Source organism: Protopterus annectens, chromosome 9.part0, assembly GCF_019279795.1.
Source record: "Protopterus annectens isolate FY-2018-M chromosome 9.part0, PAN1.0, whole genome shotgun sequence".
NCBI lineage: Eukaryota > Metazoa > Chordata > Ceratodontiformes > Protopteridae > Protopterus > Protopterus annectens.
Genome location: NC_056743.1, coordinates 1,762,603,325 through 1,762,623,613, shown reverse-complemented (window position 1 = coordinate 1,762,623,613; position 20,289 = coordinate 1,762,603,325). Strand labels below are relative to the sequence as shown.

At 41.5% G+C, this 20,289-nt stretch overlaps 1 protein-coding gene across 1 annotated transcript in view; it reads left to right on the top strand.

Moving 5' to 3' along the window:
* The window catches only part of EPOR (erythropoietin receptor), a 377,631-nt gene that overhangs the window by 232,191 nt on the left and 125,151 nt on the right, over window positions 1-20,289 (top strand). The window contains exons 3-4 of the mRNA XM_044084616.1: window positions 4,461-4,675; window positions 6,066-6,217. Of these exons, the coding sequence (XP_043940551.1) occupies window positions 4,461-4,675; window positions 6,066-6,217 (367 nt within the window). The remainder of the gene's footprint in view (window positions 1-4,460; window positions 4,676-6,065; window positions 6,218-20,289) is intronic.

The following is a 20,289-nucleotide window of genomic DNA, read 5'->3' as shown; positions in this document are numbered from 1 at the left end:
GTAGCTGTGTGAATCTATTCTTCTGTGTTATTTTAATATTTCCTGTGGCTGAAACTATGGTGTTTACTGTAAATAGATATTTAGCACTATCTTGTTCTTTTATTTATTATTAAATATATTTAAACTTTTCATTGTGACTGGTCCTTTTAGAAAATATTTAAGCTTCAAGAGTATTTGCATATATTTATTTGCCGATAACTGTGGCCACTCCTGAAAGCCTGGCTGTTTGGTCAACATTACCATTTGCATTAATATTAATTTCCCTTTGTATAACTGGATACCATTTTAAGATCCTTATAGTAACTGATTGGTGGCAGTGAATCTACCTTATAGTTTGAGCAAAGTTGGTAGAGCAGGTAGTCTGTGCCAGCCTCTCCCAGGTGCGTGGTGTGTATGTGTGTGTGTGTGTGTGTGTGTGTGTGTGTGTGTGTGTGTGTGTGTGTGTGTGTGTGTCTGTGAAAATGAAATCTCAAAGAATGGGTGTGTGTCAGCTACTTGAAGCAGGGGCATGAAGCACTGGTTTCACAGAGAGGGTGCTGGAGAACTTGGCTTGGACACTCGGCTGAGGACTTAACCCTACAACTGTGCCAGTGGGGAAGCTTACTGGGGACCTGGGGAGATAAAGAGAGAAATCCAGACCCCCAGGCTGAGTGTGTTCCCTGTGTGCTCTTAAGGGAAATTGTGTTTGATGCAGAGAGGTCTGCATCTGGAAATACTGAGTGTATCCATTTGTATTCCAAGTTAAAGTCCCTCTCCCAGTGTCAGTGGTGAGGATTTAGGCTCCTTGATTACTGGCCCAGAGTGGGGATGTCACAGTGGCCAACGTGAAAGCCAGCACCATACCCAGTCTGAAAACACCAAGGACCCCCTGGAATAGCCTCAGTGATCTTGCTGCTGTCTGACTGAAGAAGACAGCTGGGTATCCTGCCATTCCTGCTGCGAGCTCCAGTGAAAATCAAAGCCTCTTCTGCCTTTTCTGTGACACAACAAATATACATTGAAGAGAGCTAAATTAGCTTATGAAGCTTTGGTTCTTTTATTTTAGTGCCTTCAGCATCTCATTAATTTTTGGTCCAAACAGCAGGCTTCACTGGGATGTAGAAGCTCTAAAGTCATCTTGATGTTATGCACTCAGGCTGAATGACAGGACCTGTTTCAACATGTAGTGTTGATGGGTCTGGCCACCCAAGCTGGCCATGGAGCACATGGACCATCAGGAATCCATGGTGGTTGCCTTGGCCTCCTGGACCTTACACCTGTCTTTCTGTTCATCATTCTGCAACCATGCTACAAACACAGTAACGTCTATTTTTAACACTTCAGTCTCCAACTTGACAAGGTGGACGACACACTCACATACCTCCCAAGTTTATCTGAAGCCCTTAGTTCATTATAAGAGTGATGGAAGACTTGAACTTGAGGAATGGAGTTAGTCTTGAGCACTGCTACCATTTGGTGAGGTTTGGCAACTTCTGCCCAAATCAAACACTCTGGGAAAGACAGTTTGATCCACTTGCTGAAATACTAGAGCTTAAGCTAGTCACATTTCATGCTCTTGCTGAACTAAATCCTGGAATGTATCCATTACAGGTGGAAATGCACAGGATGGTGACTCCAGAATCCAGCAAGCCCGCTGCAGTCCCTGTGCAGGAAGACAGCAGCACCCTTGAACCCATCTCCCTTGTTGCTGCATTCATTATTTTCCAAAAATTAGATTCATCTGGACAGAATGATGAAGAGACAGCATCCTGCCCTCAGAATCCCCACCATACTGAAGTGAGGGCTCCGAATGTTTCATTTTACTGAGGTATTTTTACACCTGTTAGTACGTAATGCCTCTGAAGAAGACGAATGTAACTTCTCAAAGGCAAATCAAGAAGAAAGTGCTATCAGGTGAGCGGGCTATATCTAAGTAGGTTGAGAGGCTAAGGTAAGGTGTAGTGCATGTGGGACAGCCATAAGAGTGTTTTCTATTTTTTTTAATAATTTCCTATGACTTGTGTCATTAAAACATTTATAGAAAACATGCTTTCTGATATCAGAAGAGTCTTCTAGGGAAATAATGTACCTTTAAAATAGCCTTTTAATGGATGCAAGTTGCAACAAGTGAAAAAAAAAGGGTCCCTTTCTGAATTGCATAGGGGCAGCATTTTGAGAGTTGACTCCATTTTAACTGATATGTGGGTGGTGGGTGCAACAACATAACGTTTGAGTACCAAGTATACATTTCTGGCTGCACCCTTCTCTGTCATACTACTAAAAAACAGAACATAAGGCTTCCTAAAAAGACTGGCTTAAGGTAATGGTCAAACAGCCCAGGAAGTGGAGTTATTTGCCAGGGACAGTCCTGAGTGCTGATGGGTCTTAGTGCCAGAGGAATAAATCCTAGCATGTGCTGTTGTCAGATCATTTAAAATCAGCTCTGTTGTTGTATTCCACACATTTCAATCATTATACAAAAAATATTCAGTAAGTGGAATTATGTATTAGACTGCTCTGTAATATGCTTGGATGAAAGCATTAGTTATACAGGCAGGACTAATACAGCAGACATTTGGAAAGCTAATTAAAAAGAAGGTTTCACTGTATTAAACAGCGAGCTGTAAAACTGTAGTCATGAGTTCAAACACTATAATTGCTTGCAGATTACTGAATAATTGGCTTGACCTGGTCTGTTTAGGAATGTACTAGCTCTCTGACTTCCTTAAGATAATATTTGTTTTGTGTTACAAAATTATATACCTTTAGAGGCTATAGCTGTCCACATGGCCACCAGCTTACACAGTGCACCCACCACAGCATTATCATTAATATTGCTCCCACCTCAAAGGATCCCCCATAAGAGGAGTTGGACATGTTTCATCTTGTGGAGTAGAAAGTAACAGCTGAAGCCTCTTCTTTCACACACTATACAGCAGCTTTTCCCCTTATGCTTTATTTTATCCACTAGACAATGTAACACACAGTGGCATATGATTTTCACTGTATTGTCCTTTGTTCCAGTGATAGCTCATATCAGATTGCATCCACCATCCAGTAAATGGCGATCAGAGATTACTGACTTTTTATACCTTATCCTAGAAATTGATAGATGGTTACTAGATGGTCTGTCTGTCTCTTTTACCCAGCTTACCTTCAACAAACTAGGTCTGTCCTTGAAAGCAAGGTGCTAGTGGTGCTAATGGACTCTCTACCTCTGCAGTGGCCGTCAGGTCAAATTTCTGCTCAAGCAATGACTGACTGATTGTTATCATATGATTGTGAGTCTCACCTCTATGAAACATATGGATGAATGTATGCTGTCTAATCTGCTTTTTTTGCCTTACTACCCACTGAGAGAGTATGGTGCCCTCATCACTCCATTTTAACAGATTGTTTTCCTCCTTGTTTCTCTTACCCCGCGTGTGCCTCATGGTCCTCCCTTTCCAGTTAGCTTTTGTCTGATCGCCTTATCTTTTGTGGCTGGGAAATGTGCCTAGGAGGAATTCAGTCACTACCTAATCATCATATGCAATGGCTGGGATTTTCATTTGCTAGGGTTTAACAGCCCCCAGATGTGTAGAATATCCAGTACAGCTCAGACACGTTGTATTCACTGTATAAAGTCACTAGGACAAGAACCAACAAGTATACAGGGCTTTTATTTATTTACTTATTCATTTGTATTTCTTTTTTGGGGTAGAGCACTGATGGACCTTTATGTTTTTTCATGCCCATCCAGGGAGTGGTGTCTGGTTAACTGACGTGCTCAGAGTCACAGCCAATGGAGGTAGAGGGAATCAAACCTTGTACCACTGGATCACAGGAAACTGCTGGCTAACACCTCCTTAATCCTCTAAGCCAAGTAAGAGACTGCCTTCCAGGCATGTCACTTGTACCCCTCCCATTGCAAGCCTGCCACTAACTCTGGCCGTCACCAGAGGATGCTACGACAATGCAAATCCCCTTACCCTCTGCTCAAGAAAAGAAAGACCCCCTTGGCCATGCAGTCCTCCCCTTAAACAACTTTCAAAGTTTTGGACATGAGTCAATGACAGTGCAGATAAATGCCTTGCCTCTATGTCAGTGAGATAACATGTTACCTGACTTTACAGCCTCAGTATATGTCAGATGTTTTGCTTATTATATTATACTGATAAAACAGAAGCTGATAAGTCAAGAGCTTATTGTGAGATATTATTGAACATCTTTTCTGTAATATGATAAAAGTAAATTACAAAACATATATTTAAAAATGGAGAAACGCAACCTTGGTAATGACATCCTATTTATTTGGTGTACCTTGATCATATTACATCAGACCTGCATGACACAGGGCATCTACTCACGGCCCTACACTATAATACTGAAATAGACATTTTGAACTGCTGTTTTTTTTAATTCTGGCAGATTTTCTTTGCAGACCTATGTTTACTTTGAAATTTCATTGTTCAATATTTTGTCTGCATTATATTTTCCAGGGAGGAAGTGAAAAAATTATGCAATCTCTCTGAAGAAAAGACAGAGAAGAACACATCCTTTTACATTTGCAAATTCCCCTTTGTGGATGTGGCATTTTTTATTCCTGTGGAAATTGAAGTCATTGCCTCCAAGACCCTTCTGTACAACGGAACAATTGAAGTCATTGCCTCCAAGACCCTTCTGTACAACAGAACTATCTACGTTGATCAAGTTGGTAAGCAAATAATGTGGGCCCTGGCCCTGTGCAACTCATAACTGGAATTTCTAAAGCCAGACCAAACTAAAAATTAATTAACTCAGGTGCGGGCCTGGGCAAACAGCTAACATTTGCTTATGTGCTGCTTGGCTGATTGCATCAGACAGACCTTTCAGGTTTTATGCATGTTATTTGTTATGGTTCTAGCTGCTAGTTTTACCCTTAATTTGGGAAGCAGTATATCATCCCATGTGTTTTTGCAGACAAATAGGCAACTCAATCACAGATAACAAGAAACTTTTTAGTTAACTCTTTGTTTATATGAAATATTGAGAACAGGAGCAAATGAATGACTCATCTTCACAAGTCCTTTGTGAATACAGCAGTTAGACACATGAAGGCAGGAAAGTATGGAAAACTGCAATTATGATAATGAAAACAGAACTTCCATAAGATATTTTCTGAATATCTTGAATGAAGAAAATATAGTGAAATGTTTTGTATCCCAATAAGGGTAAGAGTTTAGAGGAAACGTGAAGCACTGAAAAGATGTAAGAAAAGTTTCTCAGAATCAACATCACATATTTCAACATCACATATTTCAACATTGGACAGTGCGGTGGTTCAGCAGTAGCATTGCTGCCTCACAGCAAAAGGTTCTCCAGTTCGATTCTTGGCTAGAGTGCCTTCTGTGTGGAGTCTGTATGCCTTCCCTGCATTCGTGTGGGTTTCCTCCAGGCAGGTGTTTCAGTTTCCTCCCACGTTACAAGGACATGCGTCTGGAGCCTCCGCTGAAAATTGGCTTTGTTCCAAGTCAGACTTTCCTGGTAAACAAATGTTAAATAAACATATTGTGCATCGGTATGGTTGCTGGTGTCAGGAAGCAGGCATGCACAAAAGGCAGATTAAGATCGCAAGAAAAAAACGTGATGTTAACAGATTCCTTTAATTACAGAGTTCTAATCATGCATGTATGAAAAATTAACGTGCATGGCTTGCACATTATCTAACCAGTCAAAGCAAACGTGTCAAAGTCACTATATCATACACTAACATACATGAGTAAGAGGGAATATTGCCAGGCTTGACAGAGGTGAGTAAAACAGATCTTAAAGGCTTGCAAATTCTAAATAATGGTACAGCTAGACATTAACATTACAAAAATATGTATATTAAACTAGGTAGGAAATGTCCATTAAATAGCAATTGTTAATACTGTTCAATTCGACTGATGTAAGCTTTAATAATATTTACAGCAACTTGAAGATACAACTACTTATACAGTGTGTGTTAATCCAGTCTGAGACATGATTTATCAGAAAGTCAGTATAAACTGAATGTGTTTTGAAAATTGGATATAATGCCTGTCAGTGTTCCTTCTCCTAACTGTTGCTTTTTTGTTCAACAGTTCTCCTGGACCCTCCGACAAACCTGACTGTCAGCCAGATGGGAAATCCAGGGCAGCTTTATGTCCAGTGGACACCACCAAAACTTTCACACCTTGGCAATAGCATTAAATATGAGGTCAGCTTCTCAGTAGTTGGGGAAAGCATTCAAAAGGTAATCTAGATCGACACAGAACTCATTAACATGAGTGATTTTGTATGTAGAGATTATGTAAATTATACAAACAAATCATGAATTAAGCTGCATGCACTAATACCTCTCAACTGTCCAGATCTTCACAGGATGTCCAGATCTTTGTCTCATATTTTTGGTTTATTCCTCATAAAATTTTGGGTTTCTGGAAAGTTATTGGCAAATCATTGAGGACTGAAGCCAGAAAACAATGACAGATGTTTGAATTTCAGGCATTATACCATTCAGAAAATTAATGTAAATGTAAAACTGGTTATTCCATCAGCTTTCTAAGTTTGGAAACATAATATGTAAAATGTGTCCCTAAGTACCCCATTATTTATGGCTTTGTCCTGATTTCTTTCTATAAGAAGTTGAGAGGTATGTCAGTGATTACACAGACCATAACACAGTGCGTGATAACACCTGGCACCTGGCTCTTTCTTGTTTAACATTCCAAAGGCTCTAACCAAGAAGGGGTAGACATTGTGTTAATGTTGTTAAGGTTCTGCAGTTATCTGTACAGCTATTTTCCCCTGTAAAAATAGAGATCTGAAGTGCACATATATTAGGGTATTTGGAAATTTAATCATGATATATTTGACCACTTAGAAAGGCAAAATCAAATAGCTGAGGTTTGAAATGTTGTCATTAGCATATGCTCAGCAATCATATAGCCTTGGGAAGTGGACATGCCCTTTTCCCCTTAGTGTCTGCAGTGCTGTAGTTATATATTCTATGTAGCAAGTGTATGGGTACAGCAGGGGAACTTGCAGTGTGTGTGTGTGTGTGTGTGTGTGTGTGTGTGTGTGTGTGTGTGTGTGTGTGTGTGCTGGTAGACTTTATGGTCAACTATTTAAATCTGTGTTTGTAATTCTACAATTTTTTCATGATCAACTTGCTAAATGTGATCTTTGTAATTATTGCCTTTCTCATCTTTTTTTACATTAGGCACACGATTTCTCCATAAGATAGTTTAAATCATATTTCTCAGCAGTCTTAAACTGATAAGGACATTATTTGGTGTGCCATTCATGTTGCTGTCCCCGCTGCTGCCCTTAGGCATTAAGTGAGATGTTTTAATCGTAATATTAGTCAAGAATCTTCTTCCTGTATCAGCACTATTTTTCTCACAGTGTCATACAAAATCTACTTAAATATACATTAAGTATTAGTCCAACAATACTTTTGTACTGTTCTGTGATGTCCTCCTTATCTCCCACTCAGAACTCAACTCCGTTCTCAAATATAAAATGCAGTGAAGGCGATCATTTTCTCTGTCAGATGTCATTCTGCACACCTACAAAACACATCTCTGCAGTACATTTTTTTTAATATGTTTAATGGAGCTGTACTTAAATAGAGATAATCCATCAATACACACACCATGAAAATGAACCCATAAATGTACAACCCAGCAAACTTGACCAAAAATCAAAACAGACCTTCCTATAGAAGGTCTTACCCCCTCCACATCTCCAGTGCTTCTGTGTCTACATATTTTGCATAGATACTATTCGTAGTTTGACCTCCTTTGAGTGCAGAATATATTGGCATTGCACTCCTCTTTGGAAACAGTCTATCTAAGAGGCACCTTGGTAATAAATATGTAATAGTTCAAAATATTTGTATCAATTAATGCAAAACATTTTTATTAATCACAGACTTCTTCAGTGGATGGCATAGTGCTTTCTCTTTGGCAGGTTTATTAGGTTTATTATGGGGTCTCAGGATATGAGGAAATTTAGAATATCCCATATTCTAAAGTGACTGTTAGTTCCATTTCTGGTTGGATTTCAGGGGGCCTGGAGATTTCACTCATATTAGCTACCAACTCTGTTTTGGATAGACTGTGTGGACCATGCCAAAACCTCCACTTCAGTGTGGTAACTTGTGGTCTTTCAGTTTTATTATTGTTTTAATTTTTAGGTTCATAGGTAGGTACTAGGCTACTGGTCCTAGGGCCTAAACAAGCCTAGCCAAAAAGGTACCCTGGCTTTCGCCACCCAAGAAAATTATTTTCCTGTGCCCCTGTCAAGCAGAACCACAAAAGTGATCCCCGGGGTGAATTTCCTATTACCCATCCAATCATCAAGATTTTTCTTGAAGAGTGCTAATGAGGAGCTCTGTTTGACATAGATAGGTAGTCTGTTCCAGAGTATGGGAAGTGTCTGGGACAGGAATCTATCCCTCCAGCATGTTCTGTTTATTGTGGTGACAAGGTTTAGGTCCCTAGAGCATGTAGCTTGGAGGGATTGGGATTTCTTTAAGTGGAGTATAGCTTTGTATGTTAGGCAGAGATCGCCTCTGAGTAGGCGATATGCGACGGAGTAAAGCTGGAGTTTTTGGAGACAGTCTGCATAAGGCATCTGTTTGAGGCCAGTAATCCTCTTTGTGAGGTATTTTTGCGGCCTTTCCAGTTGTTGTAGACGTCTTGTGAGGTACATACCAAAAGGGGCATTGTACTCTATAATGGGTCTAATGAGTGATGAGTAGAGGGGAACAATGACCTCTTTTTTTCTGGATAAGAAACCTTTTGTGATGAGGTGTGCCACATAGAAGGATTTTCTGACCACTGTGACAATGTGATTATCAAAGGAGAGACTACTGTCCACCTGTGTCACAAGGTCTCTTATCACACTTTTAGTGTTAAGTAGACTACCGCCTATGTGGTAGTTCATGGGTACAGAGTTTTTACCAAAGGGGATGACAATGCACTTTTTGGCATTGAGCTTCAGACCATGGCTTTGACACCAGGCATCTGTCTCAGTGAGGCCCTTTTGTAGGATGTCCACATCATTAGAAGTTTCGATTATGGCTCCTAGTTTGCAGTCATCTGCAAATTTACTTAGCCAAAGACCTTCTGTATTAGCCTGTACTTCAGAGAAGTAGATACCAAACAGGAGAGGACCCAAGACTGAACCCTGTGGTACTCCACTTGTCACTGGTCTGAAGTCTGATTTGGAGTCTGCTACTTTCACAGTGTGGGTTCTGTCAGTAAGCCAGTTGGCAACCCATCTTGTGACATAGGGATTTATACCTAGTTTAGTGAGTTTATCTATAATTCCAGAGTGGGGATGGTGTTGAATGCCTTGGCGAGATCTAGATAGGCTGTGTGAACTACCTTACCCTCATCTATGGCTTTGGTGACTACTTCAAAGAAGTCTATCAGGCTTAGGAGACATGATCTGCCTTTTACAAACCCAAACTGTGTGGGGTCCAGAGTTTGGAGATCTCCAATGTCTTTGTTTATGAGTTCCATGATGATACGTTCCATGGCCTTGCAGACCAGGCTCGTCAGGCTAATGGGGCGGTAGTTCCTGGGGTCTGCTGTGGCCCCTCCCCGTTTGTGGAGTGGGATAACCATCGTGGTGCACCATTCAATGGGCACAAAGCCTGAGGTGAGGATATGATTGAACATGGTACTTAGGTGGGGTGCCAGTTCATTCTGTAGTTCGTTTAGAAGGCATCCTGGAATGCTGTCAGGTCCCATGGATGCTGTGTTTTTGGCTTTGGAGAGTGAGGTTTTTACCTGTGCAGCCATGATTACAGGAACTTTGCAGTCTTCCCGTATAAAGATGGGCCCTTTAGGGGGGGGGTTAAAGTTAGCACTGAACCTATCTGCCAGGATGTTGGCAATATCAGTTGGTTCTGTATATTTAGTGTCATTGTGCTGTAACTCAGAGCAGATCTGAGTGTTGCCATTGAGATTCTTGACATAGCTATAGAATGCTTTGTGGTTGTCTTTAGAATCAGTGGCAATTTTATTTTCATAACTAGCTTTGGAGGATTTTATGAGGGATCTCAGATTCTTACTGAGGCTGACCAGGGAGTTTCTCCAATCGTGGGATTTTACTCTTTTTTGCAACAGTTTCTTTCTTCTGTTGTAGAGTTTGTTTATGGCAGAAGACCACCAGATTGGCTTCCTTTTTTTGGAGGATAGCATCTTGGTTCTGTTAGGGATAGCATGATCCATGCACTTGTGTAAGTGCTTATAAACCGCATTTTTGTAGGATTCAGCAGTCGTACCACTATTGTCCATCTGCATGGGTGTCATGAAGTTTGCCACTTCTGTCTTAAAAAGCGTGAAGTTGGCTTTGGAGAAATTTTTTATTGTTATTTTCCTAATGGGGGTGGGAGCAGGATGTGGATGTCTAGGGCGATTAGCTTGTGGTCAGATCTGACCAACGAGGAGCTGACCTCTGGAGTGGAACACCGGTCACCCATGTTGGTGATGACCAGGCCTGTGGATAAGTTGATCCAAGGTGTTGGAATTGATGATTTCCAGAACACTTTGAGCAAAAGAGTTGGAATATGAGTAGTTTTCCCAGTTAATGGTAGGGTAGTTGAAATCACCCATTATTAGAGTGGTGGGTTGTACCTTAATATTTTCCAGTGTATCAAGAAAAGAGGAGTGGGAATCCTGGGGCATGGTGGGGGGTCTATAGCAAGCTACAATCTGGATTGCAGTTTTGCCCAGACTTAGTTGAACTTGGATAATCTCAGATGCATTATGCTGAGCAACTAGCTTGGAGGTGTGGATATCCTTAATGAATATGGACACGCCTCCACCTTTAGTGTTTCGGTCCGGGTTTAGTGGCCAAAAGGTGTGATATGAATTATAGCTTGGTAATGCAGGGGTGCTCTCTGGAGCTTTGAACCAGGTCTCTGTCACTGCACAGATATCAATGTTCTCCATTTTAAGGGGTGCCTTGAGTGAGTGTATTTTGAGGTTTAGACTTCTAGCATTGAGTAGCATTACCCTCAGATTTTGCTTGCTTGTACCTGTTACAGTGGTGAATTTGTTATTTGAACCTTTCCTAAAAAAGGCACTATTGGGGTGGCAAGAGCCTTTGCCAGTATCTGGAATCCCAAGGGCGACAGGTGCAGGCCATCTATGGCAAAACAGCGTGGTCTGTCGATCATGTCATCCCAGGCAGACAGATACTGGATTCCCTTAGAATGACACCAGAAGCTTAGCCAATTGCTAAAGTCAATCATTTTGTCCTTGTACTGTGGTATCATTCTGGGTGATGGCAGGATGCTACTCAAGGCTAGGGTCATACCTGCCTGGGCTACAAGATCGGAGAGCTCCTCCATGTCTCTTTTCATGTAGTCCAGTGAGGTACGTCTCAGGTCATTCACACCAACATGGGCAATGACAGAGTCATATTTGTACTTGTTGTGGAGTGACTTGAGTGCATGCATTATGTGGCGGATCCTGGCACCTGACAGGCAGCTGACAGTAACTTTTTCCTTGTTTAGCCTGGTGAGTGGAACATCAGTGTGCCTGACTATAGAGTCACCTATGACTAGAGTGTTGGGTACGTTATGCCTTATGGGCTGTAGTTGAGAGGCACACTGAATATGTGGGCTGTGTGTCATTTGGGTTGTGTTGGGGGGTGGAGGTTGCTTCCATTTCTGCTTTGGAGGTCTCTGTTGTTTGGGCAGATTTGTACTGAAAGCTCCATGAATGTAGGTGTGTGTTTTGTGCTTCTGTGTGTGTGTTTTGGTGGTGTAGATTTTGAGGGACTATGTGATGAGTGTGGTGCGGTGCAAGTGTTTACCTTCTCCTCTTGACTGTCTAGTCCAGTCTTCGATGAAGAGAGCTTTGCTTCCAGTTTGACTATATAAGTGCATCTCTCACAGGTCATAGTGTTGGGTGGTAGGAGGAGAGGGTTGTCTGTGTACATGAGGAAATTGCTGCATTGTCCCAAGATGCCCAGATTCATCAGATAGACAGGAGAAAACACCAGGAGCTGACCTTTAGACATGCCTGAATAGGTGCTTATTTATTAAGTACTAAAAACTGTTTTCCTCTAGACAAGTGAGGAAAGTTGAGTGCTGTAGTAATTTGTAGCTTATTTAGTGCTTACAATGATTTCTGAACAAATGCTGAGCTCAAAGAAACAGATTTGAGTGCTAAAACTTAAAAGCTGGCTAGTTGCAACGGAAAATGTGAAGAACAGATTTTATGGAGCCAGGAATAGTTTAACCCTAGTTAAGTGAGAGGGGGGCTCAGGAGCTCACAAACAGTCCTGGACACAGCAAATCCGTATCTGGACAAGACCTGCCACAGGAAAGGGGGGAAGCAAGCTTAGAATTTTTTTTGTTCAGTAAAAGTGGAAATCGAGAAAGCTGGAACAGAAGTTAATTCAACGTTAAGAAGCTGAGTGGGTTGGCCTTCACAAATGTTCTCTATTAGATTGAGTGAACTAATGACACTAGACTGGGAGGAGTGTCACAGATCAAATATACAGTATGTGCGGGCAACTGCAAAGCCACCAAGTATAAGAACACCACAACACTAGGAAGGCTGGGTGGGAAAAATTAGAGTTCCTAGCTGTAGCCACTAAATGAAAGTTTTAAACAGATCAAGGAGCAAAAGCAGACTCTAGAGAATGCTTTTAACTGTAAACAGACAATTACAGTAATGCTCACTATTACAGTTCCTAGCTGTAGAACACAGAAACCTCAAAAAATCAAAAATGCACAGAAAAGCTCGGATAGAGCACTCACAAACAGAAAATACAACTCTCAATATGAAAAAGCAGTTTACAGTTAAGTAATTCAGTAAACATGCAATTAGAGTGATGAAACAGTATCTAGCAATGAAAAATACAGTTAGAACAGTATAAAACAGTACATAAATGCAATGAAACAATAAAAAAGCTTTATAACAGTGAAAAATGTAGTAGATCAACTGTATAGCACAATTATAAGCATTTGAGAAGTGCAGTTCAGTGAAATAAGTGTAAGAAATAACTTATCCTGCTCTTGGAATCATAAGAAATTTCCACTTAGTTTCAGTAATGCAATGCAATCTACAGCCTGAGCAATACAAGCACAACTTTTTCTAGGCACAGGGTTTATATACCAGTAAGAATGGATGAGTTGGAAGATCAGATTACTACTCAGCCCCTGCTATTACCCAATCATTCGTACTACATAAGGTAAGGAGGTCTTGTTAGTCTCAATAATAATGAAGGCAATCAGAAAATGGCTGCCAGAAACACAGGAAACTCAAACAAAACTACCAGCTTAGACAACAGGCCTCTATCAAGATTATGCCACCTGAGCAGAACACAGTTCTGGGATCAGCCCAAAGGCTCTCTTGCCTGCACCAGATGATCCATTATTTTCCCCATTTGTGTGAGAATCCACTCGCTCATTCATTTCTTGGTTGAAGTGAAGGTCTGGTGTTAGGGATCAGGGTGATTTGTAGAGTGTCCTATACTATCAGATGTGCAATTTCCCAGCTAAGGGGTACACTGCTGTACAGTATGGTTATGCTAGGTTCCTTACTCTGGGCATTATATCTCCACTTCTTCAGATGCCATCTACTGCATGTAACAAACAGCTGCTTTTACCAATTATGGCCTTAAGCTTAATGTAACCAAATATAGTGTAGTTACCTTTAGGAGCAAGTCTGTGTAGCTAATTTCCATGTAAACTGGACCCCTCTTAAGATTAACACAGGTATTAGAGGTTGAGGTACAGTTATCGAAAGTGAACTATCGTTCAAACATCATGTATCAGTCACAGTTAGGAAATTCTTCTTCCTTATAGGTTCATAAGTTCATAGGTTGGTAGTAGGCTATCAGCCCTAGGGCCTATACAAGCCTAGCCATAACAATTCCCTGGCTATTTCTTCCCACACTATTTACTTCCCTGAACCCCTGTCTAGCAGGGTAACTGACGTGATCCCCGGGGTGAATTTCCTTTCTCCCATTCTATCATCAAGGTTTCTTTTGAAGAGGGCCAAAGAGGCACTCTGCTTGACATGTATGGGCAGTCTATTCCAGAGTCTGGGGAGTCTTTGGGTCAGGAACTTATCCCTCCAGAAAATTTTGTTTATTTTGATGACAAGGTTTAGATCCCTGGAGCGTGTGGGTCTGAGGGATTGGGATTTCTTTAAGTGTAGCATGTCCAACAACTCTGGGTTTGACATGGCCTTGTATGTTAAGCAGAGATCGCCTCTGAGTAGACGATATGCGACAGAGTATAGCTGGAGTTTTTTAAGGTGGTCAGCATAGGGCATCTGCTTTAGGCCTGTGATTCTTTTAGTGAGTTATTTCTGTGGCCTTTCTAGTTGTTGCAGATATCTTGAGAGGTACATACCAAATGGAGCATTGTATTCTATAATGGGTCTAATGAGGGATGAGTACAGTGGGGCAATGACCTCCTTTTTTCTGGATGAAATGCCCTTAGTGATGAGGTGTGCCACATAGAAGGATTTCCTGACTGTTGTGGCGATGTGGTTATCGAAGGTGAGACCACTGTCCACCTGTGTCCCTAAGTCTCTTATCACACTTTCAGTGATTAGTGTACTGCCACCTATGTGGTAATTCACGGGTACATGTTCTTTCCCAAAGGGGATAACTATACATTTCTTGGAATTGAGCTTGAGCCCATGGCTCTGGCACCAAGCATCTGTTTCTGTAAGACCCTTTTGTAGAGTATCCACATCATTTGGGGATTCAGTAATGCCTCCCAGTTTGCAGTCATCTGAGAACTTTGTTAGCCAGAGTCCCTTAGTGTTGGCCTGTACTTCAAAGAAGTAGATGCCAAACAAGAGCGTTCCCAGGACTTAACCCTGAGGTACTCCACTTGTCACTTGTCTGGATCTGGATTTGGAGTCGGCTACTTTTACAGTGTGGGTTCTGTCAGTAAGCCAGTTGGCAACCCATTACGTGCCATAGAGATTAATGCCCAGCTTAGTAAGTTTATCTATGATTCCAGAGTGGGGGATGGTGTTAAAGGCCTTGGCAAGGTCTAGATAGGCTGTGTGGACCACCTTGCCCTTGTCCATGGCTCTGGAGACTGATTCGAAGAAGTCAATCAGGTTCAGGAGACAAGATCGGCCCTTCACAAACCCAAACTGGGTGGGGTCCAGAGTTTGAAGGTTGCCAATGTTTTTGTTTATAAGTTCCATGATAATATGCTCCATGACCTTGCAGATAAGGCTTGTCAGAATGATGGGACGGTAGTTTCCGGGATCCAAGGTGGATCCCCCCTTGTGTAGTGGGATAACTGTAGCTCTGCACCACTCAGTGGGCACAAAACCTGAGGTGAGGCTATGATTAAACATGACACTAAGGTGAGCTGCCAGTTCATATTGTAGTTCATGTAGCACACAGCCCGAGATGTCATCTGGTCCCATGGATGCTGTATTCTTAGCTTTGGAGAGTGCGTTTTTTACCTGTGTGGCTGTTGCTGTTATAACTGGAATTTGGCAATCTTCCGGTATTTAGATGGGCCATTTAGGGAGTGAGAGGGGGGTGAAGTTGGCACTGAATCGATCTGCCAGGATATTGGCAATATCCTTGGGATCAGTATATTTAATGCCGTTCTGTTTTAGCTCAGAGCAGATCTGAGCATTGCCATTTAGATTCTTGACATAGTTATAGAATGCCTTGTGGTTGTCTTTGGAATCTTTGGCAATTTTATTTTCGTAACTAGCTTTGGAGGATTTTATGAGGGATCTCAGTTTCTTACTGAGGCTGGTAAGGGAGTTTTTTGCATCCTGGGATTTTCCTCTTTTCTGCAACAGTTTCTTCCTTTTGTTGTAAAATTTGTTTATGGCAGGGGACCACCAGATTGGCTTCCTTTTTTTGGAGGAGAGCATCTTGGTTCTATTTGGGATGGCACGATTCAAGCATGAGTGGATGTGCTCATACAGTGCCTTAGTGTAGGATTCAGCAGTTGAACTTTCAGTTCCCGTCTGCATGGGTGTCATGAAGTTTGTCACTTCTGACTTGAGTAGCATGAAGGTGGCTTTGGAGAAGTTTTTTATGGAGGTTTCCTTACTGGGGGGTGGGGGTAGGATGTGGATGTTAAGGGTGATTAGCTTATGGTCAGACCTGACTAATGAGGGGGTGACCATAGGTGTGGAGCATTGATTTCCTATGTTGGTAATGACCAGGTATAGGATATTGTAGCCCCTGGTGGGACTATGGATTAGTTGATCCAGGGCATTGGAATTTATGAATTCAAAGAATCGTTGGGCAAAGGTGTTGGTACATGAGTAGTTTTCCCAGTTAACGGCAGGGTAGTTAAAATCACCCAGTATTAGGGTGTTTGGTTCTATCTTCATATTTTCCAGTATGTTTAGAAAGGTGTAGTGAGAATCTTGGGGCATGGTGGGGGATCTGTAGCAAGCTACAATTTGGATTGCAGTCTTACCTAGTGTTAGTTGCACCTGGAGAATTTCAGACGCATTGTGTTGGGCAACTAGCCTGGTGGTGTGAATATGGACACTCCTCCACCTTTAGTGCTTCGGTCCTGGTTTGGTGACCGAAAAGTGTGGTAAGAGTTGTAGCCTGGTATTGCAGGGGTGCTCTCTGGAGCCTTGAACCAGGTCTCATTCACTGCACAGATATCGATGTTCTCCATTTTTAGGAGTGCCTCGAGAGAGAGTACATTTTGAGGTTTAGACTTCTAGCATTGAGTAGCATTACCTTCAGATTTTGCATGTTTGTACCTGTTACAGTGGTGGTTTTGTCCTTTGAACTTTGCCTAAAAAAGGCACTATAGGGGTGGCAAGAGCCTTAGCCAGTAACCTAAATCCCAGGGGCGACAGGTGCAGATCATCTCTGGCAAAGCATCGTGGTCTGTCGATCATGTCGTCCCAGGCAGACAGATACTGGATCCCCTTTGAATGACACTAGAAGCTTAGCCAATTGTTGAAGTCAATCATTTTGTCCTTATATTGTGGTATCATTCTCGGTGAAGGCAGGTTGATACTCAGGGCTAGGGTCATACCTGCCTGGGCCACATAATCCGAGAGCTCTTCCATGTCTCTTTTCATGTAGTCCAGGGAGGTGCGTCTCAAGTCATTCACTCCAACATGGACAATGACAGAGTCATATTTGTACTTGTTGTGGTGTGACTTGAGTGCATGCATTATGTGGCGGATCCTGGCACCCGAAAGGCAGCTGACTGTAATTTTCTCCTTGTTCAACCTGGTGAGTGGGACATCAGTGTGCCGGACTATAGAGTCACCTATGACTAAAGTGTTAGGTACGTTGTCTTGCCTTAGGGGCTTTTGCTGGGTGGCACACTGTTGTTGTGAGCTATGTGACACTTTGGTTGTGATTGGTGTTTGTCTGCGTTTCAGCTTCAGAGGTCCTTGTTGCTTGGGCAGGTTACAGTTAAGGGCCTCCGCATATGTGGATTTAGTGTTGCCATATGTGGGTGTTGGTGGTGTGGGTTTAGAAGGGCTATGTGTTGCTTGAGGTGTGGTGTGGGTGTTAACCATCTCCTCTTGACTGTCTAGCACAATCTTGGGTGGAGAGAGCTTTGCTTCCAGTTTGGCTATGCAAGTGCATCTCTCACAGGTTGTAGTGTTGGGTGGTAGGAGGAGAGGGTTGCCTGTGTACATGAGGCAATTGTTGCATTGCCCCAGTATGCCCAGATTCACCAGGTGGACAGGCAAAATCACCGGAAGCTGACCCTTGGACATGCCTGGTTTGGTGCTTTTTTTTTTTTTTTTGAATATTTAATTATCAAAGGTGAATCCTCCATGTCCTAAGAAGACATAATCCCTCTGTATTTATCCACCATTGGGCCAAATGTACAATATACTGCACAGTTTGGAATGCATTCAAGTCAATCCATCTAAGACAGTTTTGCTGAATGCAAATAAATTGACATCAAAATCATGTAGAGTGAACACTGAAACAATTTTTTTGGGGGGGTGGTATATGTATTATATATTGGTATATATATTTCCTGGTGTGTGTGTGTGTGTGTGTGTGTGTGTGTGTGTGTGTGTGTGTGTGTGTGTGTGGAGGAACCCACGCACACACACACACCAGGAATTATATATACCAATTCCAAGATGGCACAACAGCGGAGAAAAAAGGCAATCTCCACTGTTGTCGAAGAAGGTTTTACCTAACTGGATTTGGTTTCTTTGCCTTTGTTGAAATCACCTTCGATGGATTGATATGCTCCCATTTGGGAATGTACCTCTCCAAACACCAAAAGACTAAGTTCTCTTAGCTACATGGACAGACTGAAAACCTTATCATATCTTACACATACTAGTATAGGGTGATATCTGCCTTGCCTTCTGAGCTATGTAAGATCTTGTCCTGCTATACCTTCACTACCTCAGAAATGTTAGTATTTCTAAAAACACTTGCTACAAAGACCTCAGCCTTCACTGCAGTGTTAACAAGACCCAAATAATTCCCTATGAAAGGAACACTCTTCCCTTGTATGTCAGACAACATAATACTTTGACCTTCTTCATGGTCTGTTTTGATAATTGCATGGGTGTCCACAGATTTACCCATGGGGCATGTAGTATGGCCCTATCCAAATGAGGTTCTCAAATCCACCTAGACTACCTGTATGGTGAGAACCTATAGACCTGTGATGACATATGTTGTTGACCAGTATAAACCACCCTCTCTATACACAAAATAAAAGCTAAAGCTAAATACCACCTCATAATACTATAATAAAAATACAAAGGTTAAGTACTACGGTAAAAAGGAACAAGAACTCTAATTTGTCATTTAATTCTGACTTTCTGTTTCCTTTCTCTAATTCTTTTTTTTTTACTTTATCTGATATGACATCCTCATTAATAGAGTTATTCTGTCAGCTTCTGACCTTGTATCTGCATATTCTAGATCCCCATTGCACTGATTATGACACACCAACTACTGCTGTCTTCATCCAGTCCTATTTTCATGAGCTTTTTTCCACTCCCCACATATGTTTTATTTATTATTTATTTATTGACATTTGGTAACCGGGAAAGTCCGGCTGGGTCAAAAACCCATTTTCAGCAGAAGCCCGGGGAGAAAAGCTCCAACAGTAAGTTTAATACAAAAGCAATAAATACTTCATTACAATTACTATGTCAAGAAACATTCACACAACATTATAGAACTATCAAGCAAACATGATGAAAACAGAGAAAAATGCACATATACTTTTACAATATGTATAAATATTTACATTGTAAGTAATAGTCCTTAAAGACACAGTAACAACTTTTTAGAATTACAGGATGAGAGGTAGAAACAGACATATCAAACCAGTTTGAAGGAGATACTAGGATGCAGGAGGGTATGTTGAAGTAAGGAGAAGAGAGGAAGAAGATGTGAGATGGTGGAAATAACAGATATTAGGTTGAGCAATTGCAGGTCCAGGAATTACTTATTTATTTATCATTTGTTTACTGAGAAAGTCCAACTTGGAATGAGCCAATTTTCATTGGCGGCCCAGAGAGAAATGCTCCAGACACATGTCTTTGTAACATGGAAGAAATACGGAGCACTCAGAGGAGATCCACATGAACATAGGGAGGACATACAGACGCCACACAGAAGGCACTCCAGCTGAGAATCAAACTAAAGAACCTCCTGCAGAGAGGTAACAGCTCATACCGCTGCACCACTGCACCATCCAAGCTATAGAGGTAGTTTTTTAGAGTAAGTTTAAACTTTTTTGGGTTGTCTATACTGGTGATTATTTGGTAGGTTGTTCCATAATCTAGCTATGGCATAAGAATAAAGACACTCACCTGACTTTTGTTGGACTTGTATATGTCCACTAGTTGCTTATTGTTGGATCAGAGGTTTCTGGTGGGAATTTAAGAGTGCAAAATGGATTTTAGGACTGGACAGCTATTGGGTTTGTGTATTAATTTGTGTGCAACTGATAGTTGTACATGGTCCAGGTAGTGAGGAAATTGCCAGTTGAGCTCTTTGAGGGCATTGCAATGTGGGTTCGGTAAGATGTGCTAGTTGCAAATTTAGCAGTTTTATGGTAACATAAATGAAGTTTTGTTTTAATAGCGGTGTGTAGATTAGTAAAAATGGGAGCACCATAGAGTAGAGATGGGATCAGGTAGGTATTTGCCAGTGCTTTTTTAGTATTTGGGTTCATAAAATTTTAATGTCTATGAAGTGTTCCTAGTTTGAAATAATTTTTTTTTTTATGGCCTTTAGAATGTGTTGGTCAAATGTGAGTTTGTTATCTATGGTAATTCCTAGTAGTTTTGTAGTTGCTGACCACTTCAGTCTTTGTTTTAT